Source organism: Saimiri boliviensis, chromosome 8 (assembly GCF_048565385.1).
Source record: "Saimiri boliviensis isolate mSaiBol1 chromosome 8, mSaiBol1.pri, whole genome shotgun sequence".
NCBI classification, from domain to species: domain Eukaryota; kingdom Metazoa; phylum Chordata; class Mammalia; order Primates; family Cebidae; genus Saimiri; species Saimiri boliviensis.
In genome coordinates, this window is record NC_133456.1 from 833,963 (window position 1) to 854,698 (window position 20,736).

The 20,736-nt window shown below is 41.6% G+C and overlaps 1 protein-coding gene across 1 annotated transcript in view; it reads right to left on the reverse strand.

Annotated features, from left to right (window-relative positions):
* The window catches only part of DCBLD2 (discoidin, CUB and LCCL domain containing 2), a 91,962-nt gene extending 71,958 nt beyond the window's left edge, over positions 1-20,004 (reverse strand). Inside the window, exon 1 of the mRNA XM_039477277.2 lies at positions 19,803-20,004. Within this exon, the coding sequence (XP_039333211.2) occupies positions 19,803-19,989 (187 nt within the window). The 5' untranslated portion in view covers positions 19,990-20,004. The remainder of the gene's footprint in view (positions 1-19,802) is intronic.
* Positions 20,005-20,736: the final 732 nt, after the last annotated feature.

The following is a 20,736-nucleotide window of genomic DNA, read 5'->3' on the forward strand; positions in this document are numbered from 1 at the left end:
ACAAATAATTGTACATACTCATGGGGTTCGCAGTGATGCTCTGATAAATATAATGTATAGGGATCAGATCAGGACAATTAGCAAATGAATCATCTTAAAAATTTATCATTTGTTTGTGTTACCTGAAACTATATAATATTGTTAACTAAAGCCACCCTGAAGTGGTAGATTCCTCCTATCTAGCTGCAACTTTGTATCCTTTAACAAATCACAAGAACTGACATCACTCTTACTGTATCTATCACAGGAGCCAAGAGAAGTCAAGTTCGGTCAAAATAATCAGCAGTTACCTATGTAAGTTCAAGGAGATTTCAATTCTGAACAAATAAAAGTAAATATGAATTAGTAGTCATTAAATACACATATACATGTTATGAAAAATCCAGTCTTCAGAAGAACAGCAACTTAAGAGTAATTGTTCAAAAAGTGAATGTAAAATATAAAAATACGTGATCAGCTTCAATTTACAAATCATGAACTAAAATATCTGTGAGAAGCTGATTATTTCTAAAAAAAATACCAAATACATACTAGCAATTATGCAGATTACTGACTGTATTACAGATTACAAGGCACTCCTTCTTGAAGTCATTAATGCAATATTTAATGAAGTTCAATTATATATTTACTGAAATCGGACTTTTTACTAGTCCCTCCTGCATACCTTATTTTTTTCCCTATAGAATAAGGGAAAAGTAACAGTTTAATGGCCTATTAAAAATGAGAAAAAAATGACCTTCACATCTTGGCAGCGGCATTATTTGCTCCAGAAATTTATTCAGCAGCTAGATACAGAAACTTAAATAACAACATATTTGTAAAAATGAAATATTTGCCCTCTTTATCAGAATGTTTGTATTTTGTTTTTACTGAGCACCCAGAAGGAAAAATTAATGTTCATTCAGAAGTTTCAGTAGCTGCTCCAATTGTACTGTTCAGCACTCCGTAACAATGAGAGTCAAACACATCTTTTTAGTAGGATGATGACTATATCCTTTTAAAATAATAGCATTTTGTCCTTCCAGAGAGTTATATGTGAATCACCTTTTGGAACAGCGCAGCGCTTACACTACAACTCTATTGGAAGTAACAGTGCCGAGTTTCAGACTCACTATGAACACAGAGGGCCGTAACAGAACCTTCTATCTTATTTTTAAGAATAATGCAGTACTAACATTTGCTAGAGAAGATGAAAGCTTTTCTAGTAATGTCTACGACTTTGCAGTGGCAGACTGTCACACTTAAGGTATTCCCCACAGGCTATTATTCAACTTAACGTTGTCATTTAAAAATGAATTTTACAAAGAGTACAAACAGAATGTTAGGAGTAATTTTTAGATGTCTTATGCTCATGTTGGGTTCTAAATAAATACACAAAACATTTATTGCCCTTTCCAACACGAAGGATAACTTCTACAAAAGTTAACAAAAGAAATATTAACTGATAAAAAACAGGACTTTTGCATGCATGCTGATGAAGAACAACAGAGTTGTCTTTTTTCAGAATCTTGTGTAGGGGGAGGGCAGGAACAGTCCACGAGTAACGTGCCAAGAATGCTCTAAAATATGTGATGGAGTTTGGAGCTTCTTCCTCTTGCAAGCAAGATGATATGCACCAGAAACTAGTTAACAACAGGTCTCCAATCTACAGCAATGAACAAGTTTGAATGTTTTGTATCTCAAAAAATATTTGACAAGTTTAACCTGACTGTGTAAATAGCTTAACTAAGAACCTACTGCTATGAAGTATATGTTTAGAAGATTCCAGTTCAAAAGGGAAGGCTAGGCATATATTTATTCGTATGTTTTTCTCTTATTCCACAAGAAATACCTTGTACATTGTGACCCTATACACTCTGCATGCATGCTCATGACCCACTAAAGTGTTTCATGACCCCCTAATAGGTCCCCAGCTGCAATCTGAAAAACACTGTGCTAGGCAGCAAAGGTCTTAACACTGAATCTGCAAATCAAGGAAAGACCTTGTTCTCATTTTCACCCCTAAATGACTAATGTGTTTCCAGTTTCTTTTTACATAAGATACACCAAGATACTTAAAATACAACAAAGTATTTAAAAGTGGAACTAAAATTGATCAACCAATTACTATCTAACACACTTAAGAGTAGTGATTCTCAAAAGGGGGTTGCAGGACAGTGGGGAAGAGTTCCCCACAGAAGCAACTTTACCTCCCATTTGGCAGTGTCTTGAGACATTTTTCGTTGTCACAACTGGACGGGGAGGAGCGTTATTGGCATCTAGTAGGAAGAGACCAGAAAAGCTGCTAAAACGTCTTATGCACAGGACAGTCCCCCAGAACAAAGAAGGATCAACCTTAACGGTGAATAGTGCTGAGGTTAAGTACCGACTTAGAGTCAAAGCTAGACTATCTCAGAAAACAAGACCTGGTTTAATTCTTGGCTAGGTTCCATTTGGCCCAAAGGGTAATGCTTTTCTATTCACTAAGGGAACAGTTTTCCCCCAAAGATCAGCACTTACACTAAAGAGTTTTATGTTCCCACTTTCCAATTTTTAAAAAGTTAAATGTAATGCTTTATTTTCATTTACATTAAAGAAGAACGATTATTTTTGTTAGTCTACAGACCCCAAATGATATTTTTTTCTGGGTCAGGAAGATCTTAACATTAGGAGGGAAAGCGAGCTAACAGTAATCATTCCTGACTGCTGTGAATTCTGAGTAGCTCTGTACACAGGGAAGAATAATGATCTGTGACCAGGCTACATCACCTACTATTACTCATTCTCACAAGGCAGAATTGACAAAGAGCATAACTACTACTGGAAAAACAACGTTCACAGGACCAATCCATACATTCTCACCAACAACTCCAACTTCACCAACTTCTGCTCCTCCAAACTCCACCAGCACTATCAATGACAGCTTCTCTTTCTCCTCCTCCTTCCCCACATGGTCTGCACCAGACTAAGACTGATCACAAAGGGTAGAAGCCTATTAACATAATTTTTGAATTTTAATTTTATTTCAATGAAGACAAAACACTGGAATCTGATCTTACTGCTTCTTTGGCTGCACATTTCTCTAGGGAATTACTCATAGAACATGTGTTCACTTCCTCTGAAGAGTGTAAGGTCAGATGTGTTCAGCCAGATACAAATTTTGTTATTATTCCAGGAAAAGAACTTTTTTTTTTTTTTACTACTTATCCCTAGAGAAAAGAGAAAGAAATTGAACATATTTAAATGACAACGACTTAATATAACAAAAGACTGCATGCTTTTTTTAGGTCACTCTAATTAAGCTCCAAATCCAAGTGTGTTTTCTGTTTAAGTACGTGTTTGTGATGCTGACTCCATATGACCTTTCAGCCACCCCCAGATTTTAGCCATATTACTAGTAAGCTGTATTAATTATATATATATAATATATATATAACTGAATTTTAATAATATGAACATTGTGATTTCCAAAATTATTTGCTTTAACAGCAAATACAAATGCAGGATATGCTTGCACAACTATACCAAAAATGTAGAGCAAAGATTTAAACTTTTCCAATGAGGTTTCAAGGTTTTGTTTGGTTTTTTTTTGTTTGTTTTTTGGTGTATTGGTGAGTCTGACTATACTTGCTCTAAGTAAGTGTCACTTCAGTCGCGTAATACATCTGTGAGATCTTAAAATGAGAAAGCACGGAGCTCTTAGGGAGCAGAAAAGTGTTCAGAAGCGTAAGCTGCAACTGTTAACTAATTCATCTGATTTCATTTGGTTACAAAAAAGTTTTAAATATATTATTTTAGACCAGAAGTACTATATCAACCTTAAAATTGTGAGGTTTGTTAAGCTGCATCACTACGAATCTTAAATAATTCAAGGTACTACTTTAATTTCACTTAATTTTTTAATGTCTTTTTTAACTCTGGCAATTTTCCTTGTACTGAAGTTTTGTCTGAAATTAATACAGCAACTGCAGTTTTCTTTCATGTTGACAAAGCATATCTCTTTCTCCATCCCTAGTTTTTAAACTGTGGTAAAATATATATAACATAAATTCAGTATTTTAAACATATTTCACTTTTTTTTCCCTACCCATATTTCACTTTTTAAAGCAGCTTTAGGTTCATCATAAAACTGAGTAGGATGGCCGGGTGCGGTGGCTCAAGCCTGTAATCCCAGCACTTTGGGAGGCCGAGGTGGGTGGATCACGAGGTCGAGAGATCGAGACCATCCTGGTCAACATGGTGAAACCCCGTCTCTACTAAAAATACAAAAAATTAGCTGGGCATGGTGGCGCGTGCCTGTAATCCCAGCTACTCAGGAGGCTGAGGCAGGAGAATTGCTTGAACCCAGGAGGCGGAGGTTGCGGTGAGCCAAGATCGCGCCATTGCACTCCAGCCTGGGTAACAAGAGCGAAACTCCGTCTCAAAAAAAAAAAAAAAAAAAAAACTGAGTAGGAAGAACAGATATTTGTCATTTATCCCTTGCCCCTACACTTGCATAGCCTCCTTCATTATTAACATTCCGAAGTAAACTGATAGATTTGTTAACATTGATGAATCTATACTGACATCATTACTACTCCGCGTCCACAGTTCATAATAGGGTTCACCCCTGGTGTACATTCTATCAGTTTGGACAAACATATGACAGGTACCCACCACTGCAGTATCATACAGAGTAGTTTCGCTGCCCTAAAAATTCCATGTTCCACCTCCTCATCTTTCCCTCCCCGCCAAAACCCTGGCAACCACTGATCTTTTTAGGATCTCTCTAGTTTTGCCTTTTCCAGAGCATCATATAGTTGGAATCACACAGTCTGTAGCCTTTTTGGATTGGCTTCTTAGCAGAATGTATTTAAGCTTCCTCCATGGTTTTTTATGGCTTGATAGCTCATTCATTTAATTTTTAAAATACTGCCTAAGATGCACATGCATTCAGAGACCAAAGAGGGTCAGTGTGACAATTTGTTAAAAAAGACATTGCCCCAGCTTCATTCTTTTTTAAGCTCCAACTCATCTCTGCACATATGGTAATCAACAAAACTGAGTAACATGAAGGAGTGTGAGCTATATATAAATCCTCTTCAACTCCACCATGCACATACTCTACCTAGAATGCAATGGTTAAACAAACTGGAGGCGTACATTAATTTAAATGTCCTAACACTCACTATGACCTTGAAAAGGTTACTTATTGCTGCTAAATCTGTTTTGCCAGGGGTAAAATGGGAATATTGACAGTTCAAGCTACCAAGGGTAAGATTTAAACGACCTACCACACGAAACCAACTGGTATCAAGGTCCTAAGCCATAGCAATGTGCTCAGTAAATATTTGTGAGTACTATTATTGTCATAAAAGACCAGGACAGCTTTTGCCCATTGTTCATTGACCGAGTACACTTGGCTGCAATCTGGCTGAAGAGAACAATGGCACATTATTTTAGGAAATTTAAATTTATAGCAGCTTTAAAGCTTCTAGGGTCTTGCAGAAAGTATAAATTTATGAGAAAGTAATGATCACTCATCTCCCCAATGACCCCTACTGCAGTTCAGTAACTCACTCTCAGGACCACAACCTGGTCTTTATTTTTGCCATTACTGGAAACGACTCCCAATTCTGAAATCTTAAAAACTAACATCTCACACTTCTGGTTAGTCTCCAGACCTCGCAGCTCTCTTACACCCACTGCATACTTTCTGTGAACTGGATTTCTCTCTTTTCTCTCCATCTATTAAGCTGATCCTAGTCTCATTTCTTTCTCTACCTAGTCTGGGCCTCATGTCCAATATATTAACTACACTCTTTCTGGTACCTTCACCTCCTAGCCACTGTATTCTTCTTAAGCATCTATCTGCCTGGCAAAAGCTCCACCATAGATCATTAAATAATCTCTCTTTGTCAAAGAGTTGAGCACTATAGAAAGAGAAAAAACTCACAAAACCCAGAAGATGAGTGTCATTAGAAGCAATGGGTTCCAGCCTCAGATGGCACTCAAAGCCACTCAGTGTTCTCTTAGTTGGTGGCACTCAAAGTTAAGTCAAGGTTAGAATCACTACAGGCTAATCAAAGGTTCTCAGGCTCCTATTTCCACCTCCATGGATTCTAACATGTACGTCAGAAAAATGACCTGAAACATGGAAATAGGATTAAAAAAAAAAAAAAAAAGAGGAAGTATGCAGCACATCCTTTAAATATCAGGAAAAGCAAAAGCCACTCCAAGTTACAGAGCAAAATAATTACCACTTGCTATCTAATGCTGACTGAAGGCTGCAGTCTTGGTTACGTGTTAACTTACAGACTGCTGTTTGGTAAAGATGTACATAATTTCTGCATAGTTGAAAAAATAACCTCAAGGTAACAGTTTAAGGCCCTGCTGGCCATTAATCAGTTTTGGCCATCTAACATAGCAATCATATCCTAACACTGCCTATAAACACCTAGCTTCTCAAATACTCTATAGACAGTTTTATCATTTTGTTGATTCTTTCATTAATGAATGAGCTGAACAAAGTAATTGGTGTGTTCATCTTATATTTGCATGACAATCATGATTTTGCCTTTTCTGCAAATTATAACCTGTAATGTAGCTCTTCAGTGGGGCCTTGGATCTGCACTTTTACAAACTTGAAAACACTAAGGGCAGCAACTAAAAACACAAAAAACCTCTTTCCACCTGGTGTCCCCTCACCACTCCACATCTACCATCTTTTTTCTCACTTTTTCCTTCTTATACATAGAGATTTCTTTATTTGCCTATGCTTGATGTCTTACTTCTTTGTCTCCTGTTCTAATATCAACGCACTGCCAATTCACCTTCAAGACTGTTGCAGGTTGAACTGCGTCCCTCAAAAACATATGTTCAAGTCCTAATTTTTGGTACCTACAAATGTGACCTTATTTGGAAAATGGGCTTTGCAAATGTAATCAAGTTAAAATGAGGTCATTCTGCATTTAGGCTAGGCCCTAATCCAACAAATGGGTGTTTTCTAAGCGGAGCAAAGTTTAGACACAGATGCAGGGAGAACCACATGTAACTACAGAGGCAGAGACTGGAATGATGCATTACAAGCCAAGGAATGCCAGGGGTTGCAATCACCAAAAGCTAGAAAGAGGTAAGATCCTACTCTAGAGTCTTAGGAAAGAGCATGGCCCTCTGCACACCCTAATGTCAAAATTCTAGCCTCCATAACTGTGAGACAATAAATTTAAGTCATTTAAGTTTGTGGTACTTTGTTATACAGCCCTAGGAAACAAATACACAGATCTACACATCCAGTGAAACTTTTCACTAAAGCAGCCACTTTCTGAGCTGCCAAAAGCCAATGAAGAATTTTCCACCCTTATCTTTCATGACCTTCTGCAGCATCTGGCATTGCTGGCACTTCTTTTTCTCGCTTCCTTCTCCCTTCCTTCACATCTCCCCTCCCTCCTTCTTAAAACTCTCTTCCCATGTCTTAGTTTTTTTAATCCTCCAACTGCATCTCGCAGACACCTTAACTGTATGTAACCCTGGTACTACTGACTGTTGATGCTGCTATTCTCAGAGGTCTTTTCCTACTCTGTATTCTACGTGAGCAATCTCACCTACTCCTTGACTTCAGTTATCACCAAATAGAGAAAGCTCCAAAGTCTTCAATCGTATCTATATATACATTAAGAACTTTTGCAGAAGTTCTACTGCATTTGAAACTTCACGGGTCCTACGCATTCAATGAAAAACCTCCACATGCCTGGCAGTGTGCTACTAGGTACTAGGAATAGGAAGAATGTCAAGCAAGGCCCCTGTCCTTACAGAGTTTACAATCTAGGGAGTAAGACTGAGAGAGTCATTTCAGGGATGATGAGTACTAAAGAGAAGTAATGAGTGCTTCAGAGAGAGAGAGAGAGAGAGACAGGGAGAGAGGGAGAGAGGGGAAGAAGAGGAGAAGAGGAGAAGGGGAGAAGGGGAGAAGGGGAGAGGGGGCGAGGGGGAGAGGGGGAGAGAGAGAGAACGCACAAGCACAGTTAGCTAGGCAGAAGTTCTGGTGAATGAGAGAAGTGGAAAGCAGGATGAGGAAGAAGATTCTCCAGAATGAAAAATCTCAACATTATAAACTGACTTTTCGCTCTCTCAAATTTAACTGATCATTATATTTTATACTTTTTTTTTTTTTTTTTGAGACAGAGTCTCATTCTGTCACCAGGTGCCAGGCTGGAGTGCAGTGGCGCGACCTCGGCTCACTGCAACCTCAGCCTCCTGTTTCAAGCAATTCTCCTGCCTCAGCCTCCCGAGTAACTGGGACTACAGGTGCGTGCCACCGTACCCAGCTAATTTTTTCTATTTTTTTTTTGAGACGGAGTTTCGCTCTTGTTACCCAGGCTGGAGTGCAATGGCGCGATCTCGGCTCACCGCAACCTCCGCCTCCAGGGTTCAGGCAATTCTCCTGCCTCAGCCTCCTGAGTAGCTGGGATTACAGGCACACACCACCACGCCCAGCTAATTTTTTGTATTTTTAGTAGAGACAGGGTTTCACCATGTTGACCAGGATGGTCTCGATCTCTTGACCTTGTGATCTACCCGCCTCGGCCTCCCAAAGTGCTAGGATTACAGGCGTGAGCCAACGCCCGGCCTAAATGCCCTATTTTCTAGCTCCTCAGCAGCTCTAAATTCAGTCCCTCTGAACACGTGCAGGCCCTTGAAAAGTTCTCTAACAGGTTTCCCCACTTTCTATGTTTCCTTCCTCTAATCCACTGTCTACACTCCAGCCAGAGTTTCTTAAATACTAACTGGGTCATGTAGGTCCCTTATTTAGAAATCCTTTAACTGTTTTCTACTGATGATACAACAAAGTTCAAACTCTTCGGCCAGGATACAAAGTCTGTCATAATCTGGCCCCTGATTCCCTTTCTGGTCTCATCTCCTCACTTTTCCCACAACCTTTGTTCCACAGTCCTGAACTGTAAGTGACTCCCCACCTGCTCCATGCTCTCACCTCTGTGCCACTGCACTTGACATGCCAAGTGGCATTATTCTTGCCACTCTGCCAAGAATAATGTCCCTCCTCCTCCTCCTTTCATCCACCTAGCGAATACCTACTCAATGTTATTTTGTCTGTGAAACCTTTCTGAAGCTCCTGGTCTTTCTCCCTATTTCCGTAATAATAATCTCCTTCTGTACTTAATATGCTTAATTATGCATATTTATGTCAGTTTACCATACCAAGCTATAAAATTCTGTTAGGAAAGCAAAGCATTAGATTCACCTTCGTCAGCATACACACAGAAACAAAACATACAAGGCTCCTAACACATGCTGTTGAATGAGAAACCCAAACTAATGTTATGATTGACAACTAACACATTAGAAAGTACATAGGCTTTGGAGTCACACAGACTTAGATTCAAATTCCAGGCACGCCAGTTTTCGAGATCCTGAGCACTTAACCTCCACAAGCCTACATACCCTAACCAGTACACTGGTGAGGATGCAACTACCTCGTGGATGAGGATACCATCCCGTCTCCCAAGATAAATGTAAAGGTTCAATGCGAACTTTTTAAAAATACAGTGCACTCCTTATAAATGTAACACTCTTTCTCCTAGAAGAGGGTGCCTCTGTTTAGCTAGTACTCCGCCTTACCGTTCTCTGAGACGTACACTGCAGTTTCCCAACAGCTTTATATGACCTCATGCCCCTTGGTTATTTGGCTGGTCCAAGAGTGGGTACTGACTCACACTAGGCCAACATGAGGCCAGCTCACCCGTTCCTCCAATTACTGGATCCTGTACAACAGGGAAAATCCAGAATCTCTCCATGTTAAAACTGCAAGCCTTGGGGATTGCCAGCAGCCATGATTCCTTCCACAGGGAGAAAGCCAGACTGAAGCAAGAGAGGAGAACTAAGCTGAGTCCTTGGTTCGTGAGTCTAGCTGCATTCCTGCTTTCTCCTTGACTTAGGTTGGTTCGGCTTTAACAAAAATTCCGTCAGTTACCTCACAATCCTCCCAATACTTTCTCCTTCTACCTTAGGCAGTTATGGATTTCCGTTTTCTATAACCTCAGAAGTCCTAACTAAAACACTCTTCCTCCATGCAGGCAACAGAATGTCCACCTTATATCCAGACCTATAAAGTTGGTTTGGAGGATGCCAAGAGTAGCCAGGAACAAAGGCATGTCAGGAGAAAAGAGATTAAACCATAAGCCTGAAAATGATCTGAGACAGTGGGGATCAAAAACATTGAAATATATCAATAGGTAGAAGGTTGGAGAGGTGGAGCCACAGTCAAAAAGGAGAGCACAAACCCCATGTTAAGGTTCCAGTGAGCTGGAGGCCCTTAATAAACAAATTATTGTCAACAATCGTGCCCTTCCGTCACATTCCTCTACTGTACGCTCTGACTCCTCTCACTGAGCTAGGGGCAGAACGGTAACTGGGGAAAAGGGGAAGAAGGATGGAAAAGTGAGTCTTAGTGGAAAGGAAACATTTTAAAATGGAAAGTTTAAGTGCAGAGTAAAGTGAAACAAAATTTTCTTTCACATATCTATTCACTCATTGAACAAGAATTTACTTGCTATCCAGATTCCATCCCGGCCTTATTACATTCTAAAAAGAAAGATGAGTTACATATTTTAAAACATTTAGAGTGGTAAGTGGATGTCAAAATTCAACAAGGCTACTATTTAAATCCGGGTATGTCTGAGTCCAAAGCCTCCAGATTTTCAAAGACCACCGGGGCCAAAAAAACAAAACAAAACACAAAAGAAAAAAAAAATCCCACAACTAATAATAATGAAGATAGACAAAGCTGCTTGGTTTTTCAAACTAAACAAAAACCAAAACAAACAAAAATCTGACAGTTTAAATGGCAGTTTCAGTAAAGCAGAAGAGAAACTCTTGCTTTTTTATTGCAATAAAAATAACTTAAACAACAAAGTATTAAACAATTATTAAACAATAATTAAAAAATAATTTAACAAATATCTGCTGTGTGCCAGTCACTAAGAAAATACACAGCACGGATGCAGACCCATTTAGAACATTTGTCACTGGAAAAAGAAAAAAAAAAAAACAGAATATAGGGCACCTGGAAAACAACTGAAGAAAGAGATGTGCAAAAGCCAGGGGCATTTTGAGCACGTTTCCCGATACAAAGCACAAGCACCACAGAAGTATAAAGCATACCAAAACAAAATTAACATTCCCCAGTGAAGCAGCCGTCTGATAAAAGAGGAAGAGGACAAGGTTTCTGGCAGGAGGGAGTCACACTGTACAAGCAGAAGGGCAGGGGTTTGCCTGTACGAATCAGCTCTACAAAGCGATAGTCTGCTGAGCAGTAACCCCCACTGGTAATTTGATTAGCCTGTCCTCATTTGTGGCAGATGTAATCATGATGACCACATGATTTCGTCTTGTAACCGTGAGCTGTACAGAACCAGAGAAGGCAGACAGTGGGGACTATCATGTGGGCCCAAGTTTGGGAAGTGTCCAAGACCCGGGAAAGAGCGGAAAGAGCGAAAGAGCGTGGTCGAGACAATAGATCTGGGGTGCCTGAGCTGGGAAGAGATAATCAAACCTAGCAAAAGACAAATGAACCTAGTAAAAGAGGAAGCACCTGAGGCTAACTTCAAGCCTATCAAGGCCGCTATCAACCCGTTTATCTGCCCCTCAATGGGAAGTCCTCCACAATACTGTCTCCACCAATCCTTCCAGCCTCCACTTCTCAATACCTTTCTATTACACCAGATTAGGAAGCTACCTGCATGTTCCCCAGGACTATACCCTGGCAAGAAAAAGGAGACAGGGAACTAACTACCAGAACAAAAACCAAGGGCACTTTTATAATACTGACGATGCCTACTGAAGTCAGAAGCTGAAAGAACAGATCTTTCGGCGAGAGATCCAAGATGGCTGATCACTAGCAGCTCGGGATTGTAGCTCCCGGTGAAAGCGCAAAGAACGAGAGGACGCCACACCTTCACATGAATTCTTGTTGCTCACGCACCAGGAGATTCCCAGCGGAGGAGCCCCACGGGTCGCCAGCGTGACTCTTGTGACCGGCGAGGCGGTTTTGCCGGCGCCTCGGAGCGTCGGTTCTTGGTGCAGAGTCAGAAAAGCACCATCAATCTTAACGCCGCTGATTGAGTCGGCGCAGTGGGTTGCTCAGATTTCGGCGCTGAGAATCAGTAAGTCGGACGTCCACTCAGAAACCCAATTACAAAGACGGTAATTATAAAGACCACAGATGGATAAATCTACAACGAAGAGAAGAAAACAGCCAAAAAAGGCTGAGAATACCCAAGATCAGAACGCCTCTCCCTCAGCAGGGGATCCCAGTTCCTCATCAGCAACGGAACAAGGCCTGATGGAGAACAAGTGTGTTCCAATTACAGAAGCAGGCTTCAAAATGTGGATAATGAGAAACTTCTGTGAATTAAAAGAACTTGTTCTAACCCAATCCAAAGAAACTAAGAACTTTGAAAAAAGGTTTGACGAAATTTAACAAGAATACACAATTTAGAGAGGAATATAAGTGAACTGATGGAGCTGAAAAACACAATACAAGAACTTCGTGAAATATGCACAATTTTTAACAGCCGAATTGTTCAAGCAGAAGAAAGGATATCAGAGGTGGAAGACCAACTCAATGAAATAAAACGAGAAGACAAGATTAGAGAAAAAAGGATAAAAAGGAACGAGCAAAGTCTCCAGGAAATATGGGACTATGTGAAAAGACCTAATCTACGCTTGATAGGTGTACCTGAATGTGACGAAGAGAATGAATCCAAGCTGGAAAATACGCTTCAGGATATTATTCAGGAAAATTTTCCCAACCTAGTAAGGCAGGATAATATTCAACTCCAGGTAATACAGAGAACACCACAGAGATATTCCTCAAGAACAGCAACTCCAAGGCACATAATCGTCAGATTCACCAGAGTTAAAATGAAGGAGAAAATACTAAGGGCAGCCAGAGAGAAAGGTCAGGTTACCCACAAAGGGAAGCCTATCAGACTCACAGCAGATCTCTCAGCAGAAACCCTACAAGCCAGAAGAGAGTGGGGACCAATATTCAACATCCTTAAAGAAAAGAACTTTCAACCCAGAATTTCACATCCAGCCAAACTAAGCTTCGTAAGTGAAGGAAAAATTAAGTTTTTTGTGAACAAGCAAGCACTCAGAGAATTCATCACCACCAGGCCTGCTTTACAAGAGCTTCTGAAAGAACCACTACACATAGAAGGGAACAAACAGTATCAGCCTTTCTAAAAAATACCAAAAAGTAAAGAGCATCAATATAATGAAGAATTTACATCAACTAATGGGCAAAACAGCCAGCTAATATTAAATGGCAGTATTAAACTCACATATATCATTATTAATTCTAAATTTAAATTGACTAAATTCCCCAATCCAAAGACAGACAGGCAATTTGGATAAAAAACTAAAACCCATTGGTATGCTGCATCCAGACCCATCTCACATTCAAGGATACACAATGACTCAAAACAAGGGATGGAGAAAGATTTACCAACCAAACGGAGAGCAAAAATAAATAAATAAAAAGCAGAAGTTACAATTTTTGCCTCTGATAGTCATTAAAGCAACCAAGATCAAAAGAAGCAAAGGAGGACATTCCATAATGATAAAAGGATCAACGCAACAAGAAGAAGAACTAAAGATCCAAAATATATACACACCCAATACAGGAATATCCAGACATACAAGACTTATAAAGAGACTTAGACTCCCACACAATAATAGTGGGAGACTTCAACACTAACATTAGACAGATCAATGAGACAGAAAATTAACAACGATATCCAGGACTTGAACTCAGATCTGGAACAAGTAAATCTAATTAACATTTATAGAACTCTCCACTTTAAATACACAAAATATACACTCTTATCAGTACCACATCATATCAACTTAGAAGTTTAAATGAAATATTGGTTGGCTCCTTGTTTGTTATTCTCTTCCCTCATTTTCTTTCATGTCTCCATTATTAAGCACAATTATAGGCATATCCATATTTAGACTGCATTCTAGCCCGGGCAACAAAGCAATACCCCCATTCTCTCTCCCTCTTTCTCTTTCTTTCTCTTTATTCTTTTTCTTATTATTCTTTTTTTCATTCTATCTTGGGAAAAAAAAAAAAAAAGAAGCTGAAAGAACATGCAGAAGAGAGTTTGCCCAAATTGCTGGCACTGATTTAAGCTGTCACTGTTCTTTTGTTTTGTTTCAAGATGGGTTTTCACCATGATGGCCAGGCCGGTCTTGAACCCTTGACCTCAGGTGATCCACCCACCTCGGCCTCCCAAAGTGCTAGGATTACAGGCGTGAGCTACCACGCCCAGGCTTGCTGTCACTGTTCTTAGGGATGACCCATCTGAGAGGAGCAGAGCTTTCTAAGAAGCAGCCACGTCTATTTTCAGTTTCAGCTTGAAGGACTCCTCACAGCTAAGCGGGTGCATCAGTATATAACCTACTTAAAATCTTCCTTAGTTATTACAGTAGATGTCTCCTGCTTCTCCAGGAGTGGTGAGTTCTCTCTGCCTTACATAATCTTCTGATATCCTTCCTTGGTTATTATTATATATATTCCAGCTTGAAGATAATTACTTTCTCAAACCGACTGTAGGTTCTCTGAAGATCATAACAATGTTTTACTCTTCTTTGAATGTCTTGGGACTGTACTGAGGATGTGCACACTCTGTTGAGAATTTACAGGTGGTACCGCTTCATACTGATAGTTCCTAATGAGAGAATGATAAAGAGTTCCAGTATCTTCTCTTTGATACCAGGCAATTCAGTTTGAAGGCAAGGTTGCATGCACCCTACTCAAAGACAGTCTTGCAGGGAATTCTGGGCCACATTCCTTAAAAAGCAGTTGAGGGAACTTGCAACTTGGGGTTCTCCGATAACTCAAGTAGTGAATCCAAGTTTTTGTTTCAACTGTATACCCATCAGGGTGCAGGTGGAGCTGGTGATGTTTTAATAACCCTTGGGAATCACCCAGTATCTCATCAGCTTCAGTGGGCACTACACTGGCATCCATTAGATACTAGTTTATTTGAATATCTGTATTTTCTGTCCTCATAGGTTATACTAATTTAACAGAAATAACGAACTGAAATTTTATCATATTTGTTTCTAAACTAACACTTTGAACTGAAATACTTTCTCAAAGATTTTTTCCAGAATGAAGAATTCAATTAATACAATAGCTCTGAACAATATAGTAATTACTTCATGAATACTGAATGTCTTATAATTTTGCATTTTGAAATTTTTGTCTTGCTGTATTTTGTACATATGCTTATGTGTGTTAAATTAGTCTACAAATTAATTTTACATGAACACACTATTAAAATTACTTAAGATTATGCAACTATGTGAATATGTAATAGAAAGGAAAATTTAAAATTATAATTTGATGGATTAGAAGACAGAACTATGGATAATTATCTAAGTTTTTAGTTTTGAATAATAATCATTGTTATCTATAAAATATTTTAAAATAAATACAGTGATGTGGCCATAAAATTGTTATAAAGAAAACTGAATCAAGGAGCCACATCAGAAAAATTGCCAACTTGTCTCACTTCGTATTTCAACAATCACATTTAGCAAATAGCACTATCTTTATGAAGCTTTTCCTAATCCTTCTACTGTTACGTCATCATCATTCCATATCCTTGCAACTAATCAAGAAGTAGAAGCAGAAACTGTCTACTGGTATGCGTTCATTTAACGTCCAACATTACTACCTGAGCTTCACTTCCCAGTGTTGCTTTGCTAAGTGTAAATTTAAAATCTACTCCGATGTAAATCTAGCCCTTTCTCACATACATGATCTGATTATTAACTTTTGGAAATTAATCCATTTGTCATTTTAATTCTAGCACTGGTACTTTTACTTATACCAATTCCACCATTTAAAAATTTTTTTTTTCATGTTTGTCTTTTAAAATGAAGCTCAGATGTTCAAAGGGAATTAACTATCCGCAGGGAAAATAATGTGTTCTTTTTGTTTCTAACACTGAGAAATCTACCTATAATTTACCTGCAATCTTATAATCAATTTTTCATTTACAAGTTTCAAAAATGTGGCATTTAAATCTGATCATTCACATGTGTGGGATGCATGCTGTTTCTAATTTTTTTTTTAAATTAATTAGAAATACAGCAGAAAAGATTTTTTTTTTTTTTTTTTTGCTTCTGAACAAAATTGCGTAAGAGCCCTAATGTTTCATCAAAGAAAAGACAATGGAAATTTCTAAATTAACCTCATGTCGACATGAGAAATAATTACAAATGTTTATTTGCAGATGGAAGTTTTTATTTTCTCAACACTTACAAATATTGTTCAAAAATATTTCCCTGCATCACAAGCAAATAAAGGCATAAATATAGACTTTTTCAAATATTGGTTCCAAATATGACCAAGTAACTAAATCATCCTTTTTAAGAATGAACCTGACAAATCAGGTTTAGTCTGCATTTCACAGATTAAATTAGCAAAGAAAAACCAGTATCTTCAAAACATGTTATATATTAATAGGCCTAAACAAATCAGGCTTAATGAATTTTAAAAATTAATTCCCTGGTATTTTACCATGTTCAAATTACATTTAACAGAGAAAGTAGGCAAGCATTCCAAGATATAAATGAGGAAGCTGAGTTCCTAAGATGAAGTAACCCAAATTCCTAGAGCCATAATGGAAACCAGTGACAAAAATTCAATCATATAGTAGACCATCAACTTTCTATAAATTTAATATGGTAGCAAATATGGTACCAGCGTAAGTTTCACCAATTTTAATATTTGAGATGTACACTTTACAGAAAAAAAAGTTCAATAAAAAAGATTTCAAAGATGAACTTCTTGATATCCAACTTAGAACTCTACACAAATACAAGCCATATCTGAAACACCAACATAATAGAAGTAAACACACGATACCTTTGTACACTTATGAAACAGGACTGGTTAAAATACATCTGTTGTGAAAATTCCATTTTTTCAAACTAATCATACATTTTATTATGAGCCAAATAAAAAGAAAGGTCATTATGAACAGAAAAGTCTATTGAGCATTAGCTATGTATGACATTAACTGGAACGAAGGTAATAGATTCTATTTCCAAATGGTGTCAGAAAGAAAAAAAGACACTGAGCACATTTCTGCCCCAACATACATAGTAGATGCATTTCTACCTTTATTTGTCAAATGAAGAACAAATCTAACAAAAAACCTCTTTTGCAGTTTAATTTTTATTCTGACTATATGCAATTTGCAGAAAATTTAGAAAAGTATAAAGAAATGTCCCATAATTTTACCACCAAAAGACAACTGTCAACAGTTTGTTATTTCCTTCCAGTCTTCTTAAGACTTCCTACAGAGTAAAAACTACCTTGTAACTGAACATTACAACACGTGGAAACCCCCACTATTAAAAATTCTGAAGGTGTTTTGAAACACTTCTCCTTTTAAAATCAGACTTCTTTTCAGGTTATGTGAGGGATTATCAACAGACCTTAAATAATACCTGTTAAGCTGGGAAGACTAACTTAAAAGGAATTCCACCACAGCCTGCATTAGGGTCCTCTGGGCAAAAAACTTATTTTTTAAAAATTAGGGAATTCAAATCTCAAATAATTCCTGAGTTTTCAGATGATGTATACATTAGCTCTTAATTTATCAACTTAGTTAGATCAATGATAATCATTTACAGCTATTTTAAGCTTTTCCCTTTGCAAAATTCCTGCATACTATCATTTCATTTATATTAAGCTATGATAGGTAAACATTCTCATACTAACGATGTAGAAAACTGAGGTACAAAGAGATTAAATATTAAATAATTTAACAAAATTTACCCAAGCAATTTAGAAGAACAGAACCAAAAAATAAAGTATTTTAATTACCGGAACCATTTCTATTTGTGTTGATGTTTATGTAAATTGACACAGTGAAAGAGAAATGTATTTGTTAAAATGCTCTGGTAAAAAAATTATATTAAACCTTAAAAAAATGAAGTAATGTTGCATGTTTGATTAGACCAGCCTTTTCTAAAAACAAGGCAATCCCTCAGTTGGAAGGGAGACATGTAACTGATCCTATACTGTGCCAAGATTTTTTAAAATAACATGATACAAACACTACCAGATCTAGAAACAAGCAAAAAAAGAGTACTCAGCCTATGGAGTAATATGCCTTGGTGCCTCAATGCACCTTATATTCTTTGTGTCTCAATTTCCTTACCTTTGAACTGGGATAACAGTGAACTATCTTAGCTGATTGTAGTGAAGATTCAAGGAGGTAATAAACACAAACCACTTAGTCTAGTCGTGCCTGCCACAAAGTAAGCCCTAAGTGCTAGTGATACATATAAGCCTGCTTTTCCCACTACCAGGAGTGAAATACATACATAAGTTCTGAAACTACAATGAAGAGAAGGATTTCACACTTTAATATATTAAATGCTGATGATGTTCAGCAATTTAAGAAGACGATCTAACTAAAACCTAAATGCTAAGCATCTAAATTTGCAGTTACTCTATAGAGAAATGTGGCTAGATCTAAGGGGTCAGTGTGCCAAATACGTTTTTTCTCTATAGATTATATTTCCACATGTCTGTCAAAGTTCAGTTTCTTAATGAGAGGCCATGATTCCATGCTTTACTGAAAACCGTGACAGCACCCTACAGCTGGGCTTGGTCGGGCAAGGTGGCTTGCACCTGTAATCCCAGCACTTCGGGAGGCTGAGGTAGGAGGATCACCTGAGGTCGGGAGTTCGAGATCAGCCTGGCCAACACGGTGAAACCCCCGTCTCTGCTAAAAATACAAAAATTAGCTAGGTGTGGTGGCGGGCGCCTGTAATCCCAGCTTCTTGGGAGGCTGAGGCAGAGATTGCAGTGAGCTGAGATGGTGCCACTACACTCCGGCCCGGGCAACAGAGCGAGACTCCGTCTCACAAAAACAACAACAACAACAACAACAACAAACGCAAACCAACAAAAAACTGGCTTTAAAGGCAGAGAACCATTTTCTGTTTTAAAAAACCCTCTTTTTAGCAATATGTAGTAATCCAATCCTTAACCTTCCCACTACAATCAAATGGAAAATGCAACGGAAAAGTCTGTTCAGAAGCCGATTCCCAACTGATCCACAAACGGCGGCACGCCGCCGGAGAACAGCGCCGACAGGGAGGAGAAGGCGGCCCCGCACGCGCTTGCCACGGTCACTATCTAGTGGACGCGTTTTGCTTGTTCCGGAACGGGCTTTTCAAGAACCGCACGCGGAGGAAAAGTTTTCTCACTTTCTGAAAGGGCGGCACGCCGCGCTGGGCCCGTGAGCGCCGCGCTGGGCCGGACCCCGCGCTGGCCCCGGCAGCGCAGCGCAGCGGCCTCGGTGCCGGGGGACGGTGAGAGCGCGCGCGGAGTCCGGGACGCGGGGGCCGGCGGCGAGCACCCGCCTCCGAGCCCGCGCGCCCTCCCGGGGGCGACCACGCCGCGCGCCCCCCCCGCGCCAGGAGGCTGCGTGACCCGCCCGCCTTCCCGCGGGTCCGTCCGTCCGCCCGCGCGCGCGCAGCCCACCTGGAGGCCCCACCCCACCGCGGGCCTCGCGTCCCTCTTCTCGGGCAAGTCAACGGCCTCGCCGAAGGGAGCCGCGCCAGGGCGGACGGACGCCCGAGAGCTCGGCGCGCCCGGGGCCCGGGGGGGCCTCGCCCGCCGCACCGCGCCCCCTGCAGCGCCCGCAGACGCCTCCGCGGCCGGGACCCCGCGCCCCCGCGCCCCGAGGGAGGCGCCCGCGCCGCCGTCCCCGGGGGCCGCTCACCTTGCTGGGCGCCGGCGGCCTCGAGCAGCAGGAGCAGGACGAGCGGCAGCCGCAGGAGCCCGGGCCTGGAGCCGGCGGCGGAGGCGGGGCGGGGCGGGAGCGCGGCCCGGGCGGGGGCGGCGGCCGCGGCCCGGAGCGGGGCACAGCGCGGGCGGCGCCCGGCTCTCACCGCCGCCAGGCTGGGCATCGCGGCGGCCGGCGGTCCGCCCGCATAGTGCGGGCGCCCCGGGAGCCCCGCGCGCCTCCGGCCGCGGCGCCCGACCCGGAGACCGCGCCGCGCCGGGACCCGTCCGCCCCGCTCCCGGCGTCGCCCCCGCCGCCTTCGTCCCTTCCCCCCGCTCCCCGCGCCGAGACCCCGGGCCGGAGCGCAGGGGAGGGGCGGGGAGGCAGCGGAGCGCTCGGGCGGCGGAGGGCGGCCGCCGCGGGGCTGAGGGACGCGCCTCCCGCGCCGCGCTCCTCGCGCGGTCCCCGCTCGCCGCGCTCGCCCGCGGCTCTGGCTCCCGTGGCGGGCCGGCCTCCCGCTCCCTCGCGCTCCCGCCCGCGCGCGCGCCGGCCACGCCCCCTCGGCGTCTCGGCCAACCCGCGGCCAGCTCCTTCCGCGAAGCCCAATCAGCACGCTCGCTCCTGGGTCGACCCGCCAGCTCCCCGCCCCCTCCGCGAGCGCCACCGCCCCTTATCCGCCTCCGCCAATCCCCGCCGGCCTTCGGACGCGTCCCTCCCGCCTCCTCCACTCCGGGCCCCGCCCCCGAGCCCCGCAGCCCGCGGCCCCCGCCCGCCCCGGCGCCTCTTATTGTTGGGACCCGCCGCGCGGATCCCGCAGGGGCGGCCGAGCTCGGCGCCGACTTCCGGGGCGCCCCCACCTGCGCGCCCTGCTCCCCGGGCCCCGCGCGCTCCCGGCTCCTCGGCCGCACCTCGGGCCGCCGGCAGGGGTGGG